Source organism: Notamacropus eugenii, chromosome 1 (assembly GCF_028372415.1).
Source record: "Notamacropus eugenii isolate mMacEug1 chromosome 1, mMacEug1.pri_v2, whole genome shotgun sequence".
Classification (NCBI taxonomy): Eukaryota; Metazoa; Chordata; class Mammalia; order Diprotodontia; family Macropodidae; genus Notamacropus; species Notamacropus eugenii.
The window spans coordinates 667,446,994-667,470,371 of NC_092872.1; the positions used below are offsets into that span (position 1 = coordinate 667,446,994).

A 23,378-nucleotide genomic window follows, 5' to 3' on the forward strand; every position below is an offset into this window, starting at 1 on the left:
TGGTACTCAGAAAAAGGAGCATCATAAAGAAAAAGAAGGCTGAAGGCAGATCATGAACAGTTTTAATTGGTTCAGGAAATTAGGCTTTATTCTGTATGCAATTAATATACAGTTAGCCCTCAACATTGGCACATTTAACTTTCATGATTTCAAGCATTTTAACAGTAACCACAGTTCAGGAAATTAGACTTTATTCTGTATGCAATTAATGTACAGTTAATCTTGAATATTTGCATATTTAAGTTTCATGATTTCAAGCATTTTGATAGTAACTTCATTTTCATTTTCCCGTTGATAACTGCACACATTTGTAGGTATACACAGTAGGGGAAAAATGAGAGGTGCAATGCAGAATGTTTATATCCCCCCCAAAAGGAGGAAAGTACTCCTAAAAGTGCTTGTGAATCTGTTCAAAAAGTGCTAAATTAACCTCTCAAGTGTATGATGGGGGAATGGGAAAAAAAAAAAGAAAAAGGAGCAAAGTTTGTGTATACATGAGACACAGCACAGCCTGCCCCCACCAGTCACCAGGCTACAGTTCCAAGCTTCTCAAGTAACTTAAAATTTTGATAAATAGCTATAAAATCAAGATGCTCAATCACCTATGAATTTGTTTCCAATATATACATACATAAACAACATGTGGGCAAATACACTAGCTAGGACTAAATGTGAATCTAGTATTTGCTTATACTAGAGAAGGATTTTTACTTTAATCAAATTAAAATATATCTACTTTACTGGTTTTTTTCATGAAGCCTGCTCTTAGTTTTATTTATTAATTCAATAGTTTTTTTTAACTCTCAGTTTTATGAATCTCTCCTTTGATTTTTAGAATTTCTAATTTGGTGTTTAATTGGGGATTTTTTAATTTGTTCTTTTTCTAGCTTTTTTAGCTGCATGCTCAATTACTGATCTGCTCTTTCTTTATTTTACTGATGTAAGCATTTATAGATATAAAATTTCCCCTAAGAATTGTTTTAGCCTCCTCCCATAAATTTTGGTATGTTGTCTCATTACTGTCAGGACTCCTAATCGAGCAAAAAGATTAACTATATTTCAAAAGAAAGAAAGGTAGACAGATGTGAGAAGGAAAGATTGTCCAGGGATTATGGAAGAGATGATCATCAAACATGAGAGATGTGCTAAACTTACAGAATATACAGTCGACTGTTACTGGAGGACTAATTAGTGTGTTAAAACTATAAGTATACCAATGTTATTTAATGAATTCCAATTAAACTACAATAGGCATGTTTTGCCTTTTTTTTTCCGGATCAATGACATTTTAGATTAATTTCATAAGAAAAAAATTACCACAACTAGTCTCTTGCTAAAAATGTATAGCAGCTCTACTTTTCATGGAAGTGCTGCTTGAGAATAATAAGTGTTATCTGAACAGGGGAATTATCTTTTACAAGTGCAGAGGTAGTACATATGGTCAAGAAACAATGTGGTCACTGTCCCTCAAGAAAAATCACATTGAATATATAATAGCATGCAAATTGAAAATATAGTTCAGTTTTAAAAGTTTTAAACAACTGAAATAAAACTGATGAAGCTTCCAAGAGTAGCCTTTCTAAGCTTCAAATAAGAACCTCTGGTTTCTAAGTAACAATTTAAAATATAACAGCACAAAATGTCCAAATTTTATAAGGAAATAGCACAAAGTGTTACCCAAGTACCTACATGAATTCCAGGGATTGGGAACCGAGGCCATGTGGTCCTCCAGGTCCTCAAGGGCAGCCCTTTGATGGAATCCAAACTTCATAGAACAAATCCCTTTAATGAAAGGATTTGTTCTGTAAAACTCGCACTCAGACAAAAGGGAGAACCCAAAGACCTAGAAGGTCACATGTGGCCCTGAGGCTACAGGTTCCCTACTACTGGGACTGTTTTCTCATATGTGAAATGAAGAGATGGAACAAATGACATCTTCCTAAGATTCATTATAGCTACAAATTCTGATAGTATGATTGTAAATGAGACTATGTATCAGAAGAACCACGCTATTTGTTAAACTACCAGAATGGATACTATGATGTATTAATCATAAGAGATAAAATCCACATAACTGAATAGCTGGAAGATATTACAATACAGAAAATATGCTGAAAGTCAACTCATATCCTAATTTTATAGCTGGACAATTAGGAAGTACTAAGTTTAAGACTTTGCCCAAAGGCACAGAGACAATCTATACTGAAGCTGGTATCTGAACTCAAAGACCTCCAGACTCCTAGTCCTATTTATTACTAAAGCAATCATTCCCTTAAAATGGGCACAACTGCTTTAGCTGAGAGTCATAATCAAGCTGTTATTCTTGTTCTGACAGGCTAATAATGTTCATTGCATAGCTGAAAGATAACAGTTAAAAATGAGCTTTGTAGATAAATGCTTTAAAATATTCACATGTCAGACGCAGTGCTCTCACCACAACTTATTTTAATCAGAAAAAAGGCTGGGCAATTTTCTACTTACAAAGTCCTGACGTATATCATTGAAGTCTTTTCCGTATTTTTCCAAAGCCTCTTCAAACAGGCTAGCTTCAGAAGCAGACCATTCTTCCATTTCATCTCTACATAAAACAGGTCCTCCAAGTGGTACCAGAACACTAATTGCACTGCTCAAATCATAGCTGTGTCTGTATAATGTATCCATAGCATGGAACTAAAGAGAATAAGACAGAGACAAGAGAGGTCAGAAGATCAGAATTAATTATTAACAAATGTCAAAGGTTACTAAGGTATATTTACAATGAAAAAGTTAATTAACAATAATGTATTCAGGACAGCATTTTAAATTTTTAAAAATATATTTTATTTTTCTAATTATACATAAAAAATTTTTAACATTCCTTTTTTTTAAATTTTGAGTTCGACATTCTCTCTCTCTTTCACCTCCCCCCTCACTGGGAAAGCAAACAATTTGTTATAGATTATACATTTGCCACCATGAAAAACATATTTCCTTATTAGTCATGTTGTGAGAGAAAACACAGACACCTCTGCCCCCCCCAAAAAAAATTTTAAAAAAATAGTATATTTTGATGATCTGCATCCAGATTCCTTCTCTGGAGGTGGATAGCATTTTTTATCATCAGTCCTCTGGAACTGTAGTAAAGCATTTTTAAAATGATGAAAGTAAAGGTGACTTATAGGAAATGAAGGTGACTAAATGTTCGTTTTGAGTAATATAAACCATTAAATGCTTAGAATAAGCTGAATTAGTTATGTTACACAAACAAATGAAGGTAGGCTAGCCTATCAGAATACAGGCTAATCAACCCTATTCATAATCAAATGAACCTGTTACCTCAACAGACACAATGCCCTCCTATGAATGAGCATGTAACCCATGCATGGGCACTCATCTATTTTCTCTCAAACAGCTGGAGGGCAGGGGGAAGATGTTCACATTCTCCTGCTCTCCAAGAATACCAGTTGAAGCACATAGGCTTTCTGTGATCATGTGTTCTTCCCATATGACTGGCCCATCTTCCTTTTTCTCTCATATATTTCTTTCATTCCATTCTTTGGTTCTTAATTCCTTGTTTCTAAACTACTGCAACCTGCTCATGTATGAGGCACACAAGATAGGTAGACTTGGATTATAATTTGACCCTCTGTTGGAAGGAATATCCTATTCACATGTTCATGAATAACTGAGCATTCAAAATAATGAAGATTATGGAATCTGGCTCAGCAGAATAAATAAATCCTTGCCAACACAGGACACAGCTCAATTAACTTTTTTTTAATAGTCTGTGAAAGCCAAAATCACAAAGCTCTCTTACAAATACCTTTTAAAATGCTTTGCTGATTTGGAGTTTTCTCTTACAGTTTCTTAAATTGAGTTCTCACTCTTCAGGCTCTGGGAAGAAAGTACCACTAATATACTATTAGTGGAAATGTTCTGAAAAATGTGGAATTATATGGGGGGAAAAAAGAACTAACCAGTTTATATGCTTTGGGCCCAGTGATTCTGTGACTAATCATATGTACCAAGGAAGTCAAAGACAGAAGGAAAGATCCCATATGCAACGAAGTATTTATAGCAACCGTTTTTGTGGTAGCAAAAAGCCACTAAACAAGTGGAGGCTTATTAATTACAAAGTGGCTGAATTGATGTAAAAAATCACGAATATGAGAAATTCAGAGCTATATGGGGGAGAATTGCATGAATGGATGCTCAGTGAAGCAGAACTACTCCCCCAAAAAAATTGTGAATAAGAATGATACTAAAAGGCAGCTGGGTACTAACTAATTTAGCAATCTCAGTCTTAAAGAATTAAGAATGACATGTATTTCTCAGTTCAGTTTAGAAAAATAGGGACTTCAGTACATTCCTGGAGTACTGTATGTACATGTCTTCTAGTTTTGCTAAATGGTTTTCTGTGTTACATGGAGATGTGTGACCGGGGGAAGAGGGAAGTATAGAGAAATGACTGGAATAATGGTGATGATGATGATGATGATGATGATGATGATAAAGGCTATAATGAAATTTGAAAGAAAAGTATCATTTCTTTTTATTTTTGAAAGTTCCTTATCATTCAGGACTGTGGGAGGATTTGGAAAAGCTGAGCAGAAAGATATACCAATGTATGAGTGAACCAATCAACAGAATGGCTGATTTTTTTCATATGTAGCTAGTACAGAGAAATATACATGTAAAAATCAAGCACTAGGAAAAAAGAAATTGTGATTTAGGACTGTAAAATTTGCTGTCTTCTCTCATATTTCACCGATTACAGGCACATGAATGTTTTTACTCAGCCTTGGATCTTTGATGATTAAATAAAATATGTGAAATTCAAAGGTGAACAGTTTCATTTACTCACAGGAACTAACTGCATTAATAAAGGTTGTATTAAAACCCACTCATTCACTTTCCATAACAAAATAATATAAATTTCCCTCAAGAGCTTGCTAATTATTTTTCCTTGTGAAGGACATTGGTTGGTGTTTTTTTTCCCCCTTGGCTACTGACATCTACTCACCTTTGTGAAAATAAAAATTAGCTCATATCCTTTAAGTAACAATGGCTTAATTTTTCAAGTATGAATATTATTATTTTTCTGTCCAGGATCAACTGCAACAGTAATCTTAAACCTTCCCTTGTTCTTTGTAAACTCAAAGGTCAAACAAACCTCACAAAAATGTAGGTTTTGGAAATTATCAGGAGCATTTTATCACCTACATATTCTGATTTTGCGATGTCAATGTATTCAGAATATGACAAATGGTTTGTTTATAGCAATTATGTGTATAATAAAATGTGTTAAAAGTTTGTTAAAAAGTTTGAAAAAATAAAGTTTCTTAGAAAATAAAATTGCTCCTTCAAGAAAAAGAATTAATTCAGTTCCTTTCCCATTCTTTCTATAGTTATTAGAGTAAATTGAAAAGTGTTTACTCCATGAAACATCCCAAAACCTATTCATCTATTTTTACCAATGGAATTATGTTATTAATGCCACAATAAAATATTTTGGAATGTAGTTTGACTAAATGAGTATTTTTTTTTAAAAAACTATACAAATATATACAGTTAGATTGCAATTTATGAAAACATTACACACCAATTTTTCTTTATATAAATGTAAATTTCTGCCACTCTTTATTTCCTTCGAAATGTGGGGGAAGCTCAGTGATTATAACTTAAAATTGAGATGAAAGAAAAAAAATGGTGCATCCACCAAACCAAATACCAGAAAAAGTAGTGGGTATGACATATGATGAACTTCAATGGGGAAGACCAGCGATATACAAGACAACATTAAAAACAAATAGGCAATACTGAGCTCAATGTATTCTCTTAATTATAATGTTGACTAGATAGCTTTTAAACTCTTCATTTAAAAATTTTTAAATTTAATTTTTAGCTTTGAAATCTCTTCATTCCATCTCTCTCTCTTCAACACATTAGAAGGGAAAAAAAATAAAACTCATTACAGAGTCCCACGTTAGCCATGCCCAAACAAACTGAAACAGAAACACTTCAATCTGTACTCTGTTGTCTAGGAATCTCAATGCAAGTAATAAATTCAGTCTCTTAGGTATTACATGTAGGCTGAATGTGTTTTGTGGATGGATTGTAGTTATGAAAGGGTATATCCTTATTTTTTTTTTAATAGATTATAGCAGTTATTGTGAATAAGAACTGAGGTCTTTTTTAGATTGTAAGCTCCATGGGAATCAAGAGTGTGATATGGCAACCAATGAAACCAAGATGAACGTTGGCTATGTTGGAAGAGGTATAGCATATAGACCTGGGGAAGTTAAACAACTTCCAAAGTAGGACAAGCAGGATTTAGTCTACAGAACATGAGCCATCAGAATTGATTAATGGAACTGGAGAAACTGGTGACAAATTTTAAATTCTGGGAGCCAGAATTTAGGAAGGACACTGCAATCTAAAGGGCAACCAGAACAGCTTAGGGCCTTGAAACATGGGATATGATACCTATCTTCAAGTATTGGAAGGCCTATCACATGGAGTAGGGATTAGATTTATTTTGTTTACCTCCAGAAGGCAAAACCAGAGACAAGGGTGGAAAATTCAGGAAGAAAAATTTAGGTGTGATGTTAGAAAACGTTTCCTAATAACTGGAACTGTTCAAAAGTGGAATGCGTTGCCCTTGAATCAATCTATTAACATTTATTAAGTGTTTACTATGCGCCAGAAACTGTGCTAAGCCGTGGGGATGCAAAAAAGAGACAAAGGACAGTCCCTGCCCTTAAGGGGTTTGCAATCTAATGGGGGAAGACGTCATGTCAACTAATACAGCAAAGCAAGCTATACACAGGATAAATAAGAAATGAATGAAAGAATGAAGTACTGGAATTAAGAGCAGCTAGGGAAGGCTTCCTACAGAAGGAAGGAATTTAGCTGGAATTTAAAGGAAGTCAGTGGAGGTCAGAGGAGGAGGGAGAGTACTCTGGGCATAGAGGATGGCCAAAGAGAATGCCTGGAGCTGAGAGATGGAGTGTCTTGCTCCCGAAAAAGCCAGATAGTCACTGTCTCTGGATTGAAGAGAAAATTTTGGGGTATAAGATGTAAGAAGACCTTGATAGTGGGTTCCCTTTCAAGTTCCTTAAGCAGAGGCTAGATAACCATCTGTCAAATGTGTTTACAGTGATAATTCCTTTCAGATATAGATTATACTAAATGGGCCTGAAGTGTCTTGTAATTTTGAAATTTCTGTGATTCTATGAATGATAAAGATAACAAAAAGCTTTCGAAACAACGTTGGTGACAATATGAAGATTGAACGTACAAAACAAAAGGAATGTTGCAAAATTACAAAAAACAAGCATAGCTCCAAGGAACAGATATGAGAACACATCCTTATCCTATTTTTTTGTAGCAGCAGGAAGTACTTTGGATGCATATATTTTTAGATTTTTTTTTGAGGTATTATTTGATTTATCTGATTTTTTGGTCTTTTCTTTCTCTTTTTTTGTTTGTTTAAAGAAATGTTATTTGTGATATAGGATGGTTCTCCAGGATGAAGAGGAGAAAGGATACAAGGAGAAATTCTAGTAATATAAAAATAAATATCAATAAAAAACTTATTTTTAAGAAAAGATTATTAGGTGGAAAATGACAAAAGTTGGAGGGAACATTAGAGAGAACATCTAGTGGAAAACTAGAGACACTGATGCATTTTTGGTAGAGCGGTGAACTGATTCAATCACTCTAGAGAGTAATTTGGAACATGGAAAAAGGGCTACAGAACTGGGCATACCCTATACAACAGCAAGCAAAGTAGGATCTTTTGCTGTTTTTCTGGAATGAGTTTTAGCCAATCAGATATGTGCATGCAGGCTCAGGCCTATCAGATGCTGAGTAAAACTATATGTAACAAGAGAGCCTGTGTTCAGGAAGCAGACATGAAGCGAGTCAGTGTTGAAGGGGTGAGCCAATGCTGAGAAGAAGAGAGCTGAAAGGAGACCTCTGGGCTGAGAGAGGAGACCTCTGATGGCAGAGCCTCCTAACTTTGAAAATGAATAGAGCTGTAGGGCAGAAACACGCCTACGAGGCTAATGAGAGTTGTTAAAGTGAACTGAGCTGTTATCACAGAGCCTCTTCACTTCTGAATTGAGATGCTGGCGCTGATGATGTTGAGCTTTGTTTTTCCAGAGGCAGAAGCTGCAGAGTGGAGCAGAAGCTGCAGAGTGGAGCACAACCCATGAGCTGAGACACGGAGCAGGAGCAGAGAGTTGCCTATGTAGTTGCCAGGTAGGAGTGGTCAGCCCACAGAAGAGCCATGGGCCTTGGAAGTCAACTTCAAGTTAAGATAAAAGAGGACTTTACTTGGACACTTGGTCTTGATTAAGAAGAGCGTTCTTATTACGACCTAGGGGTGGATGGTGTGGACTTTACTTGGACACTTGGTCTTGATTAAGAAGAGCGTTCTTATTACGACCTAGGGGTGGATGGTGTGGACTTTACTTGGACACTTGGTCTTGATTAAGAAGAGCGTTCTTATTACGACCTAGGGGTGGATGGTGTGGACTTTACTTGGACACTTGGTCTTGATTAAGAAGAGCGTTCTTATTACGACCTAGGGGTGGATGGTGCGGACTTTACTTGGACACTTGGTATTGATTAAAGATGTTGCTATGAATGTTATGCTTTACTTTATTGAACAATATTTAGTTCACTTCTGAATAGAGAGGTTCTTTATAGTATGCGATTAGACCCTTGAAATTAACCAGCAATACCACTACCTGGTCTGTACCTCAAGGAGATCAAAGGAAAAGGCAAAGATCCTACATGTACAAAAATATTTATAGCAGTTCTTCTTGTGGTGGAAGAGAATTGATAATTGAAGGGATACCTATCAATTGGTGAATGGCTGCATGGGACTGTAATGAAGTACTATTAAGCTATAAGAAATGACAAGCAGGATGCTTTCAGAAAAATGTGGGAAGATTTACATGAAGTGATGCGAAATGACACGAACAAAACCAGAAGAATATTGTACACAGTAACAGCAACTCTAATAACCATGAATGACTTAGCTATTGTCAGCAATACAACGATCCAAAATAATTCCAAAGGACTTAAGATGAAAAATGCTATCCACCCCCCAGAGAAAGAACTGATGGTGTCTGAATACAAACTGAAATATATTTTATTTTTTGCTTGATTATTCTTAGTTTTTTTGGTGTGCATTTTCTTTTGCAACATGGCTAATATGGAAATGTTTTGCATTACTGCATATAATTTATATCAAACTTCTTGCCTTCTCAGAAGGAGATAGATGAAAAGGGAAACAACTTGAAACTCAAATTTTTTTTAAAAAATGAATGTTAATTTTTTTGTTTACATGTAATTGAGAAAAATAAAATTCAATTTAATGAAATTTTTTTTTAAAGTTTCTGAGCAAGGCAAGGCTATGAGAAAGTACTTTCAACCAGTCCTACTTCTCTGAAGTGCTGAGTGACTCTGGGGTGTGGAATACTGCATACAATGCCAGACTTTTATTAATATGTTGGTTGGTTGTGCACAACTATTTAACTCAACCTCACATCTCTGTATTCTTTGTTATAAGGAATGAAGTTTTGGAGGGAGGAGAGAAGATGCCATGGGAGAGTAAGATTACATAAAAGCAAAAAATAGAAAGGCATGAAACGATCTGCACAAAATGATGAAGAGAGAAGTGAGCAGAAGCAAGAGAACATTGTATACAATAACAGCAATAATGTTATAAGAACAACATTGAGCAACAGTTATTTTCACTATTATAAATACACAAATTAAAAATTAAGAGAATATGAAGAAAGATGCTATCTGCATCCAGAAAAAGAACTGATAAAGAGAAATATGCATAATGATTAATGTGTAAATATGTTTAATATGATATATATATGTATAACCAGGGTATAGGGTGTGTTCAGGGAGGACCAGTACCATTGGTGTGATGGCTGGCTGCCAAGTCCTTTTTGGGGTTCTTTCCACTTTTGGTGTCCACCTGTTCTGTCTAATTCTCACCTGCGGCTCCAAGAAGCTGCAGCATGCGCAGCAGCCATACCCCAGTAAACCATTTAGGGAGATGGGCCAAACCAGGATGAGGGTAACCAAATGTTCTCAAACCCATTGGTGAGTTAGGGGGGTGTCTACTCCAGGCATGTGAAGATTTCACCTGGTGGAATGAGTGGATGAGAACAATTTGTTCCAATGGCCATGAAGGTAGATGAAGCAGGCTATGTGGAGTGCTTAGAGTTTGGTTAGATACCGAAGACACCAAGGTCATCCATTGTATCCCGAACCATCGCCAGCCGTCATGACTCTGTCCTGCCACTGGATTATGATGACTCAGGAGGAGAGAGTGAGTCTGACAACTTTGTGCAGCTCTGCCTCACTTAAATCCAATTTACGCACAAATCAAAAGACATGACCCATAACATTTCACTATTATGCCTCAAAGTCTTGGCAACAGGCAAGTGATGAAGCAGCAGGTGTGGATACACTGGGGGCTGTAGTCATGACCCTGCACACAGGCGGCCCAGGCCATAGGACTGTTTCTCAATGGAAGCAGCAGTGGGACTCGGCAACCCCCTGGGTGTCTGAGCAGCCTTTTAAGGATTGCACTGCTCACCTCCTGGTGTGAGGAAGGGGGCTAAGAAAAGGTGCCCTAAACATTGCCTGCTTACCCAGACCTGGCCTGATTACTGCGCAGAATCCCACTATGCAATCAAAACACAAAAAAATGTACGAAAACATCTGCAAAGATGATTCCACTCACCATTGGCACATGGAACATGTGCACACTAATACACAATGCAAAATCCAGTAGACCTGAAAGAAGAACTGCTCTTATTGCAAGAGAACTCAACTTGCATCCAAATAGTAGCCCTGAGTGAAACAAGGTTGGCAAATGAAGGCCAGCTGGGCCAGCTTACTGAAGTTGGAGCTGGATACACCTTTTTCTGGAATGGGCACGGTGAAGGGGAGTGCTATGAAGTTGGCATGGGTTTTGCAATCAAAATTAATTTAATCAGCAAGCTGGTATGCCTGCCAAAAGGAGTGAATGACAGGCTCATGAAAATGCAATTGCCACTCGCAGGAAAACACCATGCCACCATCATCAATGCCTATGCTCCCACCATGACAAACCCTGATGAAGTCAAAGGAAAATTTTATGAAGACCTAGAGACCCTTATCGTCAATGTACCAAAACAGGACACGCTTATAATACTGGGTGACTTCAATGCTACAGTAGGTTCAGATTACCAGACTTGGCAGGGAGCCCTAGAGAGGAATGGAGTTGGAAACAGCAATGGTCATTTACTGCTGAAGACTTGTGCATCACATGACCTTCTCATCACCAACACTGTCTTCTGTTTACCTAAGCGCCATAAAACTTCATGGATGCACCCTCGCAGCAAACATTGGTCTAATAGATTATGTGATTGTAAGGAGAAGAGACATACAAGATGTGAGAGTGACAAAGGCAATGTGTGTGCAGAGTGCTGGACTGATCATAGACTTATCCTTTCCAAGCTGAATATTAGCATTCATAAAAAGTGCTGCCCCCAAGGTAAAATGACTACCAGAAGAATTAATGTCAACAAATTAGAGCTCTTCTCTGAGCGTGAACAGTTTGCTGCTGACTTGGAGGGAAAGTTGAGCCAACGTACAGTTGGCAATAGTGGAGCAGAAAAGGAGTGGGCAGCTTTCAGAGACTTGGTGTACAGCACTGCATTTGCTCACCTGGGTCAGAACACTTGCAAACACCAAGACTGGTTTGATGAAAATGATGGGGAAATTCAGAAGCTGCTAAATGAAAAACATGAACTCCACAGGATTTACCAGTAGGATAGCTCATCCACCTCTAAGAAGGCAGCATTTAATTCCATCAAAAGCAAAGTACAAGCAAAGCTTAGAAAGATGCAGGATTCCTGGCTCAGTAAGAAGGCAGATGAAATTCAGTTTTACGCTGACAGTAACAATCCAAAGTGCTTTTATGATTCCCTGAAAAGTATTTATGGCCCAAAAACTTTTGGTGCATCACAACTACTCAGTGCTGACGGAGTTACATTGATTAGTGATAAGGACATGATCCTAGAGAGATGGGCTGAACGCTTCCATAGTGGTCTCAACAAACTATCAATCAATGCTGAGGCCATTGACCCTTTACCTCAGGTTGAAGTCAATCCCTCCTTCACTGAACTTCCAACTGAAGAAGAGGTTTTGAGGGCCATTAGGCTCCTTTCATGTGGCAAAGTACCTGGTGCTGATTCTATTCCAGCTGAGATTTACAAGGTAGGGGGACCATTGCTCATACAAAAGCTGACTGAAATTTTCCAGGTTATATAGCAAGAGGAGGTTAACCCCCAGGGGTTCAAGGATGCCTCCATTGTCCATCTCTACAAAGGTAAAGGGAATAGATTGTCCTAAGACAATCACAGGGTGGGGGGTCTCTCTTAGTAATTGCTGGCAAAATATTTGCTAGAGTTCTCCTTAATAGGCTGATCCTTCACATGGAAGATGATCATATACCTGAGAGCCAATGTGGCTTCAGAAAGGGCTGAAAAGCAGTTGATTTGGTGTTTGCTGCCTGACAACTCCAGGAGAAATGACAGGAGAGAACAGAGGTCTGTACACAACAGTTGTAGATCTGACCAAGGCCTTTGACACTGTTAGTCGTGAGGGCTTATGGAAAATTATGCCAAAATTTGTTTGCCCAGAGAAGTTCATCAATATTGCACATCAATTTCATGATGGCATGTTTGCTTGGTTCTGGATAATGGACAAAGCTCTCGTGACTTCCCAGTCACCAATGGAGTGAAACAGGGCTGTGTGCTTGCTCCCATGCTTTTTAGCATGATGTTTTCAGCCATGTTGACAAATGCTTTCAATGAGAATGAACATGGCATCAAGGTCAACTACTGTACTGATGGTAAGTTCTTCAATTTGAAAAGGCTACAAGCCAAGACAAAGTGGAGGGAGTGTTGGTGCATGATTTTCTGTTTGCAGATGATTGTGCACTCAATGCAGCCTCTGAAGCTGAGATGCAACAAAATATGGATCAATTCTCTGCTGCCTGTGCTAATTTTGGCCTAATAATTAACACCAAAAAAACACACAGATGCTCCATCAGCCACCACCACACCATCCATTCGTGAAACCATCAGTTACAACAAACGGAGAAGTTTTGAATGGTGTGGATAAATTCACATACCTTAGTAGTGTACTTTCCAGGGATGTACACATTGACAATGAGGTTGATGCATGCACTGCCACAGCAAGCTCAATGTTTGGGAGGCTCCGAAGAAAGGTTTGGGAGAGAAGAGGTATTAGGTTGACTACGAAATTGAAGGTCTACAGAGCCGTTGTGCTGATCTCATTGTTGTATGCTTGTGGAACATGGATAGTCTACCAGCACCATGCCAGGAAATTGAATTGCTTCCACTTGAACTGTCTTAGGAAGGTTCTGAGAATCACCTGGCATGATAAGGTACCAGACACTGAAGTCTTTACCCGAGCTGAACTGCCAAGCATTCAAACTATGCTTCAGAGAGCGCAACTCTGATGGGCTGGTCATGTTCTTCGAATGCAAAATGTATGCTTGCCAAAAAGACTATTTTATGGAGAACTTGCATGGGGCAGGCAATCACATGGTGGCCAGAAATGATACAAGGACATTCTCCAGGTCTCTCTCAAGAACTTTGGACTTTACTGTGCAACATGGAAGACATTGGCACAGGACCACTCAGCATGGCGTGCCCACATCAGAAAAGGTGCTGTGCTCTTTGAGCAAAGCATTATTGAGACAGCACAGAGTAAATGCAGGATGCACAAATTTGGGATATTCACCCCAAATATGCAAACGGACTATCTGTGCCCAACCTGTGGTAGAGCATTCCAAGTTCATATTGGTCAGACACACTGAAATTTCACTTTACAATGGTGATTTCATTTTGGTCCTCTTTGAGGATGTAGGAGGACAACAACCAACCAACCAACCACCAATATGTATAACCTATCATATTTCTTGCCATCTTGGGGAGGGAAAGGGAGAAAAAATTGTGAACTCAAAATCTTATAAAAGTGAAGGCTGATGGAACTCTGGGCTTGTAAAAGTCAGGAGGACCTGAGTTCAGATCCAGCCTTAGACACTTGACACTTGCTAGCTGTGACCCTGGGCAAGTCAATTAACCTTGATTGCCTTACAAGAAAAAAAACAACAAAAAACAAAACCCAAACCTGAATGCTGCAAACTATCTTCACATATAATTGAAAAAAAATAAAATACTATTAAATGGAATATAAGAAATATGTATAGAATAATGTCACACACATATACATCCCTATTTGTTTCTAATGGTAGTCATTTCTAGGGTGGCAGAGAGGGTAAGGGAGATGAAAAAAGGGAAAAAAAGACATTTACATTACAACTTTGTTGTATATTTGGGGAGGATAGCAAGTTATACATGGTAGATTTGCAGTTTCATGTGCAATCATCTTTTTTTATTGTACTTTGTTATGAAAATGTTTATTTTGTTCCATGAATTAAAAATAAAATAAAATTTAAAAACCCAAAAGAAATCAATAAAAATTAGTAAAAAGAAACTAAAACAAGGTTGGTTGAAATATGAAGATATATGACCTCTTTATAGATGTTTGAGAAAATGATAATCAATGACATAGAAGGCTGAATATTCAATTTTAATTTTGCTTCAATGATACTAATCTTTAACAAAGAGAACAGGAAAATAAATGATTAAAACAGAATTGAAATAAAAAGCCTAATCCATTTTCCATTATCTGTCAAACTGACATTCCCCAAAACACAGATATATAATCTTTCCACTTTCCTATTGAAAATCTTCAATAGCATCTAGGATAAAATACAAAATCTTCAGCATGACATTTAAAGACCTCTACAAAATGGCTCCCTCTACCTTTCCAGTCTGCTTTCACTTATTCCTTCTCATGAAGTCTACATTATAGTGAAATTGACCTACACCACAGGCAACAATGTCATCAAATGCTTTCATACCCACATGCAGATGGTTCCTCATGTTATGTTTGTAGGATCTTCTCCACTTTATCTCTTAGAATACTTAGTGAGCTTCCTTCAAGATATGGTTCAGAAACCACCTACTTACTACATGGGGCCTTTCCTGATATTCAGTTGGCAAAACTAGCTCTACTGAAATTACTTCATATGGAACTTACCAAGTTTCATCTCCTAGTAAAAGAAAGAAAGTTCCCTGAGGGCAGGGACTTTTTTTGTTTTGTGTTGCTTCCCTATGCCTCACATAGTGACTGGAACATAGGAAACACTTCAGAAATTTTGAACTGAATTGCTAAATTGAAAGCCAGGTGATGAAATGGTAAGAGAAATAATTGTGGTCTTCAAAGACTTAAAACCACATGTGACTGCTTTTGGCAACTTGGGGAAAACTGTGGTAAATGAAAGATGGCTTCAGGAATAAAGAAAAAAAGTCTCCATGTTCCATCCGGTGAAGATGTTAAAATCTTCAAGCCATATCTCAGCATATTTAACTTTGATTCCTAGAGATTTTTTTCTAATAACTTGAGAGCATTTACAAGGGGAAGAAGTCATTACTTTTTCCAACAGGTTCATTAAGGAAAAAAATTTTGAAGTAACCTCATTTCTCAGGATCTTCCTTTCCACATCTATAAAAAGAGAAGGCTGGTAACTTTGAGGACCATTCTAGCTCTAAAGTTATGGTAATATGATCCAACTTTGGTTTTGGAAAAGAAAGAATGACACTACACTCCTATCTTTAGAGAAGTAAAGGAACTGATGCATAAATCTTTTAGACACAATCTCTTTCTTGGTTGGTCTGGTTTAAATTTTTTTTTTTCTGTTAGAGAAGCAGGCATAGAAATAATTGTCTATTTTAAAAAAAACAACAAAACTAACACTTTGAAACATAATTCTTCTTTAAAAATAAATCATTCCAAATTACCAACATTTAATAACTAGGTCAAGGCAACGGCATAGCAAAATATACCTGGATTTTAGAAAAATATTTGAAAAAAATCTCATTATCTTTGTGGATAATGTGGAAAAATATGGGACAGAATAGTTAAGTCAACTCAGAAATGACAATAATCAAACACCAAAGGCAGTGATAAAGATTATCAACATGATACTGGAGAGAGCTGTATAAAAGTTCAGTGGTTGCCAATGTACCTCCTATCAACCAGAGACTGAGAAGATAGGACACATCCTTTCTTCCCTCCAATAAAGTATTATGGGGCTTATCTCCAACACAACCAACCATGACTACCGTTCACTCAAATTATCCTCTAACAGTCTCTCTCACTGTACCCCTCAATTCTGAGCTAAACATGAACCCTCAAAGTAATTTTGACCTGCCCACAATCTAGACACCCACAGTAGTAGCTACCACTGAAAAAATTCCACTCACCAGCATACCGAATCATTAGAGAGTAGGCTCTAGACTCTAGAGAGATTAGTTCAAGAGTCAACACAGTAGAGTACTACCTATGAGAAGAAGTATTTGTTTTAAGAGCAAAAACAGTTTTGGTACCAAACATTAAAAAAAACATAAAATAATTATATTTCATCTTTGTCTCTTCATGGTTGTGGCTATTCAGTTTCATCCTATTTTTCATGGCCCCCATGGAGTACGGCAGAACCTTCTATTATCCACTATCTCTCAAAGTCAGCTAAAACTCAAATTTATTCATCTCCTTTTAAAATTATATTTCTTTGTTCTATAATGGACAGTAGTATAGGTTTATATAATTTATAAAAAAACATGCATACTGGAGGTTCTATGATCAAATTTTTTTTTTGCTAATGGGATGAATAATCAAACAGATTAGAGAATATCATAGACACTAAAAAGATTAGAGACCTCTAGCCTAGCTAACTACAGAAAGGCTCATTAACAGTCAGCTCATGGCTACAAGTTGATAAATTGGGAAAGTAACACATAAAAGAAAGAAAAATACAGTCCTCAGTCCTGTGCCATCCACTTCTGCTTCTTTCATGGCAATTTCAGGGTGGTAGAAATTAGAGTAGAGGGTGTTACAAATCACATAAATTTTTAGATCATCTGTAAACTTTAATTTGCTTCTGTACTCTAAATATGAGATTCTTTTCCAACAGGTAATGGAAATGGCCATATTCTCGGGAGAGCTGAAGTATAATAAATCTTGACATTGTTGCTACAAATGAAAAAAAGGAAAACAAAAGAAAGTTGTTGCTAAATGGAAGGATGGTTCAAAGACTCTTCTTGGCAAAGACAAAGAGTGGAAACAAGAATGCAAGTAAAATATTGGTTTTAATTAAAAGGTCTTTGTTGTTAGGAAGAGGTTTGAGGTAATTAAAGAAATAATGCAATCAATGTCCAACAGTCTGTTTCCCTACTGTTTTCAATCCTGGATGCCGCTTACCATCTATTGAGTGTGTGTGTGTGTGCGTGTGTGTGTGTGTGTGTGTATGCACTGAGAAATATAACAGAGAGAGATACACACATACAGAATGAATGAAACGGAGAAGGGAGATGTGTGCATAGTGGGTCTGAGTTAGCCCAACAGCACAAACGAGGAAATATGGAATTAAAGATGTTATAAAAAAATTCTATGAGCAGAAATGAAGCAGTAGATAACTTATGGACACTGTATTTAACAGATGTGCTTGAGATGTCAGAAGAAAGAAAAGATACAGTACATTGAATGCTGATATAAGCTGATACGCAAAAATAACAGGATGAACAGGCAAGCACAGGCTGCAATCTGCATCTTGAAAAGGACAATCTTCATTGATGAAATCACCAATCTATTCAAACATTAAGAGGACAAAGCTAAATTTACTATGACGGAAATTACTCAAGATGTAGAAAGTATTTCACAATAGCAACAACTCTGAAAAAGAATTAGAAGTAACTGATTGAGTTGAGCTATTCTCAGTTGATATAACAACTCCCTGTCCATAAATGAATATTTCACATTATTCTAGATAATGGCAGGTAATGTCCTGTCCAAATTAGATCCTAGACTTTTCATCTAAAAAGGCTGTAATCAATGAAATGGATTATAATGATGATTATAATTGGAAATGAGATGAATGATAAAAAATTGTTTCTTTAAATGCAATGTCTGAAAAATCCTAGTGAGGATACTTTGTATATCAACAACTCCTTTAAAAAAGTTTTTATCTATATGGTTTTATAGCATACTTGTTTCTAGGTATGCCCTCTAGAAACCCTGAACTGAAACCCTCATCAATAAGTAGCAAAAGAAAGCAATCAAGCAAAAACGACCAATAGGGTGATTACACATAAAAATACATTAAACATTCAATAGTACTTCTACTAGAAAAAGGGAGGTATGTTTCACAAAGTGGTTTTGGGAATCAAACATGGTTATTAAAGTTAATCCAAGCCAGCTGCTTTTTAATTGTTTTAATAGCATTATTGTGATTATGTATATTTTGCTATATATCCTGCTTAATTTGATATATACGACACCTTTTCACATTATTTCTGATTTTTCCATATTCGTTGTTTCTTTTGGTGCATTTCAACATATTCATATGTCACAGTGTTTTTCAGTTTTTCTGCAATCAACAGGCATCTGCTTTGTTTTCAGTTTATAGTTACTATCAAAAGTGTGACTGAATTATTTTAGTATAGATAAGGTTTTTTGTTCTGTGTTTGACCTAGCCATGGCATTGTAGGGTCAAAGGATATGAACAGTTCAATGACGGGCCAGGATTTGTTTAGACCCAATACACATTATCAGCCATTTTTTGTTTAACCTGACTTTAAACTACCTTAAATAAATCATAGGACAAAATCTAATGGGAGAGAAAGAAATCCCTAGCAGCTCATGACATTACCATTTATAAGCAAAATATTAAAAACTCAGAGCTTCCTCTCCTACCCACCTTGTCATAGTGGGTTTTTTTAGAGTCATAGATAAGAATTGTTAATCTCATTTAAATTTAAATCTCAGCAACCACAACAAAATCAATACAATATGCTACCTCTGCTAAACAATTGTGAAAGTATTGTCACATTTCATGGATTCTACAACAGATGGAGCTGACAAAGGAAGCATTTTAGGAGAAAGATTGACAGGGAAGACTTGGCCATGCATTTCTTGCTTTCTGTTCTGCAAAAATACATAGTTTTCTTTTGCCATCTGTTTTCTCAGTTAAAATTCCATCACTAATAATATATTTTTTAAATGTTACTTGATGCCAGAAAATGTGGGCTCAGAACATCATTTCTATTGAAAAGAGAATCAGTATACATGAACAAAATTACTGAAACATGATGCTACTCTATTTTTATTCAACATAGAGGGTCAATTTAGACCATCATGCTCAAAGCTCATACTGTGATAAAGTCAAAAGCTTTTCTGTATGTTTTCTGGCATACATTCACAATCTATAAAATAACTCCCTTCAAATCAAATCATCAAATATATCTACTTATCTGAGTCAGAACATAATGGATTCCCAGTCATTTTTTCCATTTTTTTAAGACTCTAAAGTAAGGATTTTTCACTCTTGTACACCTATAATCCCTGACACTGCGGAGGCTAAGACTGGCTGATCTCTTGACCTCAGAAGTTAAGCTGTGGGATGTTGATATGATTAGGTGTCTGTACTAAGTGTGGTACCAACATGGTGAACCTAGAAGAGTGGATGGGTCACCAACTTGCCTAAAGGGGGGTGAACTGACACGGTTCAGAAATGGAGCATATAAATGATTACAGGAAATTTTTTTAAATTTGAAACCATGAGTAGCCACTTTTAGCCTGGGCAAGATAAGGAGAAACAGTCTCAAAAACAAACAATAATATCTTTTTTGTGTGTAGTGTAGATCCCTTTGGCATTCTGGTGACACTTAAGAACTCACAAAATTTAATTTTAAAGGAATAAGATAAAATACATATAATTACATAAGAAATCATTATACTGAAATTCAAATGTTTTTTTTTTGGTATGTTTTTGTTGTTGTTTTGCCATTCGGGTTCACAGACTCCCTATCCATTGACTCTTGGGTTGATAGATCTTTGATTAAAAAACTGATCTCTACATTAATAACACGAAAAATGCAAATCAAAGCAACCTTAAGGTTTAACCTCATATGCAGTAAATTGGCAAAAAGATGACAAAAGAGGGAATAATCAGTGTTGAAGGGACTGTAGGAAGATAGGCATAAATGTGCATTTTGATAGCGCAAATAAGCACGAACATTTTGGAGAATAATTCGTAACTGTGCAAATCAAATCACTAAAATGTCAATCCCTTTAAGCCAGAGATTCCATAATTGGCATATACTCCAAGAGGTCACTAATAAGAAAATTCTCAAGTATGTTATGGTAGTAAAAAATTAGAAACAAAGTAGATGCCCATGGATTGGGGAATGACTAAATAAAATCTGGCACATAAATGAAATAAAATACTGCTATAAATATATATGTATATATTTATATACAATACATATTTGAATATGCTATTTAAAAAACCCCAAAAAATGAGAATAGAGAAACATGAAAAGACCTACATGAAGTTAGGTAGAGTGAAATAACCAGAGCTAAGAAAACAATATACAGCTTGACTACAACCATGCAAATTGAAAAAACAATCAAAATGAGAAGCACAAAATGATATTGAATAAGGATAGTTCTAATGAAGAAGTATCAGAAGATACACTAATCTCACTCCTTTGCAGAGATGGGAGATCCACAGGTATAGAATGATACTTATACTTATATAGACTTTTTTGATGCACTGATAAGTTGTGTTGATTTTGGTCTCTTTGTCTTTTTCTAAAATTTAAAAAATAATATTTGTCATGTAGTTATGGATTTCTGGGACAGGAGAACACAAACTATTTTAGATTTTATTTTTAATAAGAAAAAAGAGCCTTTCCTCCAAAAGTACTGACACAGACCTCCAGAATTATTTATACCATCTAAAACTGTTTTCCACATTTTTCTGTACTGGGGGGGTTTCCAAATTTCATACTAAATTGTCCTCCCTTCTTTACCTGCCATAGTCCCAACATTTTCACAAAAGAATTGATAGAAAAAATTTAACTGAATTTCAAGAAAAAACTAAGCCGAAGACATACAATAAAATATTGGATAGATATTTTTGATAAAATAATTTGTTTAAAATCTTATTAAAATAACCATAATAATGTGTCTTTGATTACTATTACTCTTAATCCTTTTTTCAACCACTAGGCAAGATCAGAATTTTGTCAGAAAACTCCCTTTCATGGAAATAAGATGTTATAATTAGAAATAAAATCTGCACCACTTTGCTAGGCAAAGAAAGCTACTTATTCACCTGTAGTCAAAACATATTAAGATTTTCAGGTTCGAATGCCTATTTCAAAGTACTATCACAAAATGCCTTTTAACCATTTTGCTCAGATGAAGTATGAACAAATATATCTATTCATTCATGATAAATGGGTTCTATATTCATTCATATTTTGAAATGTATAGATGTTTAAAATGAATGTTGTGTTTAATAAGGTCTTTTCATCCATTTCATTGTAGGGCAGGTATTTAAATTGGGAAATACATCTAAAACATTATGTCAGATTATTCTTCATAGTTCTAACTTGTCATAAATGTAATCATTTCGTAGTTTTGGATCAGAAAATGAATCCAAGGACTTTGCCTGATTTGTTCACAGTACTGATTTTTTTAAAAAATCATAAAATATAAAAATCAAGAGAAATTTGTTATGAGATGAATTTTCTTTGTCTTTTATCATTAAATAAAAGGGCAAATTTTGTTGTTTCAGAGTCCTTTGTCCCCCTAAAGCCGCAATGTTCCACAGTAAGCTCTTGCACTCATTCCATGTAACGTAACAACCCCAGCATACACAAGAGGAACTGCTGTACAGGTTCTTAGATCTGCTTTTCTAAAAGGAAAGCAACTTTTGAGGAGTTTAATCTACTTTAATCAAGCATATATATCATTCACTGCATTCAGGGGGAAAAGTCAGCAACCTGAACTTCAGAGAAAATACAAACAGAAAGGACAAGCAGAAATTACACGCAGAAAGAACAAAAGACAGGGCTTCCCACTGTCTAACCACAGACAACACTTACATCTTTACCAGAAAGAGAAACAACATCCGTGTTTTCAAAGCCAGGAGGCTCCTTAGCGGCTATCCAGAGTCTCATCTGGCACATGAACCTTCTTCCAAAAACTAAGCCCCAAAGTAAAACTTCACCTCTGAGTATATATAATCTGAGGTGAAGTTTTACTTTGAGGCTCAATCTTTGCACAGAGTGTTTGTGTGATTAGGGCAGATGAGACTCTAGGTAGCAATTTTGCAAATAACTCTGATTTAGTGGACTATTTTTTATAAAGTCAATTGTTCTTGTTACTACTTTGAAAAAAATAGCATTTATACAATGCTTTTAAGGTTTGCAAAGCACTTTACAAATATTCTCTCATTTTATCCTCACAACAAAGCTGGGAGGCAGGTGCTATTATTATTATTTCTATTTTATAGATGAAAAAATCAAGGCAGAGGTTAAGTGACTTTCCCAGGTAACAAAGCAAGTACATGTCTGAGGTTGAATTTGAACTCAGGACTTATTAAATTTTACCAGTCCATTATTCTACTGGCCATACAGCCTAATATCATCTTCATATTTCGTGATAGAAACTATTTGTATATAAAATATATATGGTATACAACTTGCCATGTATGCAAACTTTTCAAGCTAATGTTTACAGAACTGTTTGATTTGTACTTTAAGTTGTATCTGTTCAGAGTATATATGAAAGTTAAAGGTTGTTAAAAAATTTTTCTTATCAAGGATTTGTATGCATAGCAATTCTGTAAGCAACATTATAAAATGAAAGCAATACTTCTGATATCAGACATGGTTTTTTAAAAGTTTTCTTTTGTTTATTAAAAACATGTAACTTTCTCTACCAAAAAAAGCTAGTGTCAACAATGAATTCTTAATGTATACTTTCAAGATATCATTTTAGAATTTTTCTCAAGAGCTTAGAGTGACAGGATGAAAAAAAGCCCAGCTCTCCCAACTATTCCAGGAAGGATTTTTTTTTTTTTAAAGAAAGAAAGATTATGAGACCTAAAAATGATCAAGAAATTCAAAGACAAACAAATGAGGGAAGGAGTTGGAACTTATTATCTCACATAATCTGAGTTAGGGAAAAGAAGCCTATATAACACTAAAGAAGGGGTGGGGGTGGGGGCTACATATAAGCCTCTTTCATCTGAATGGGACAAAGAGGGGGAAATGAGAGGGTGGTGATGGTGATTCCTCTTTCATTCTGTAAGGGGACCAATGACATCATGAAGGTTATGTCTTGAACTTGCAAGTAAATTAGATTTAAGTGAG

General features: G+C 35.9%; 1 protein-coding gene across 1 annotated transcript in view; it reads right to left on the bottom strand.

The window, feature by feature from the left end:
- The window catches only part of MTA3 (metastasis associated 1 family member 3), a 208,647-nt gene that overhangs the window by 52,348 nt on the left and 132,921 nt on the right, over positions 1–23,378 (bottom strand). The window contains exon 9 of the mRNA XM_072635755.1: positions 2,482–2,670. Within this exon, the coding sequence (XP_072491856.1) occupies positions 2,482–2,670 (189 nt within the window). The remainder of the gene's footprint in view (positions 1–2,481; positions 2,671–23,378) is intronic.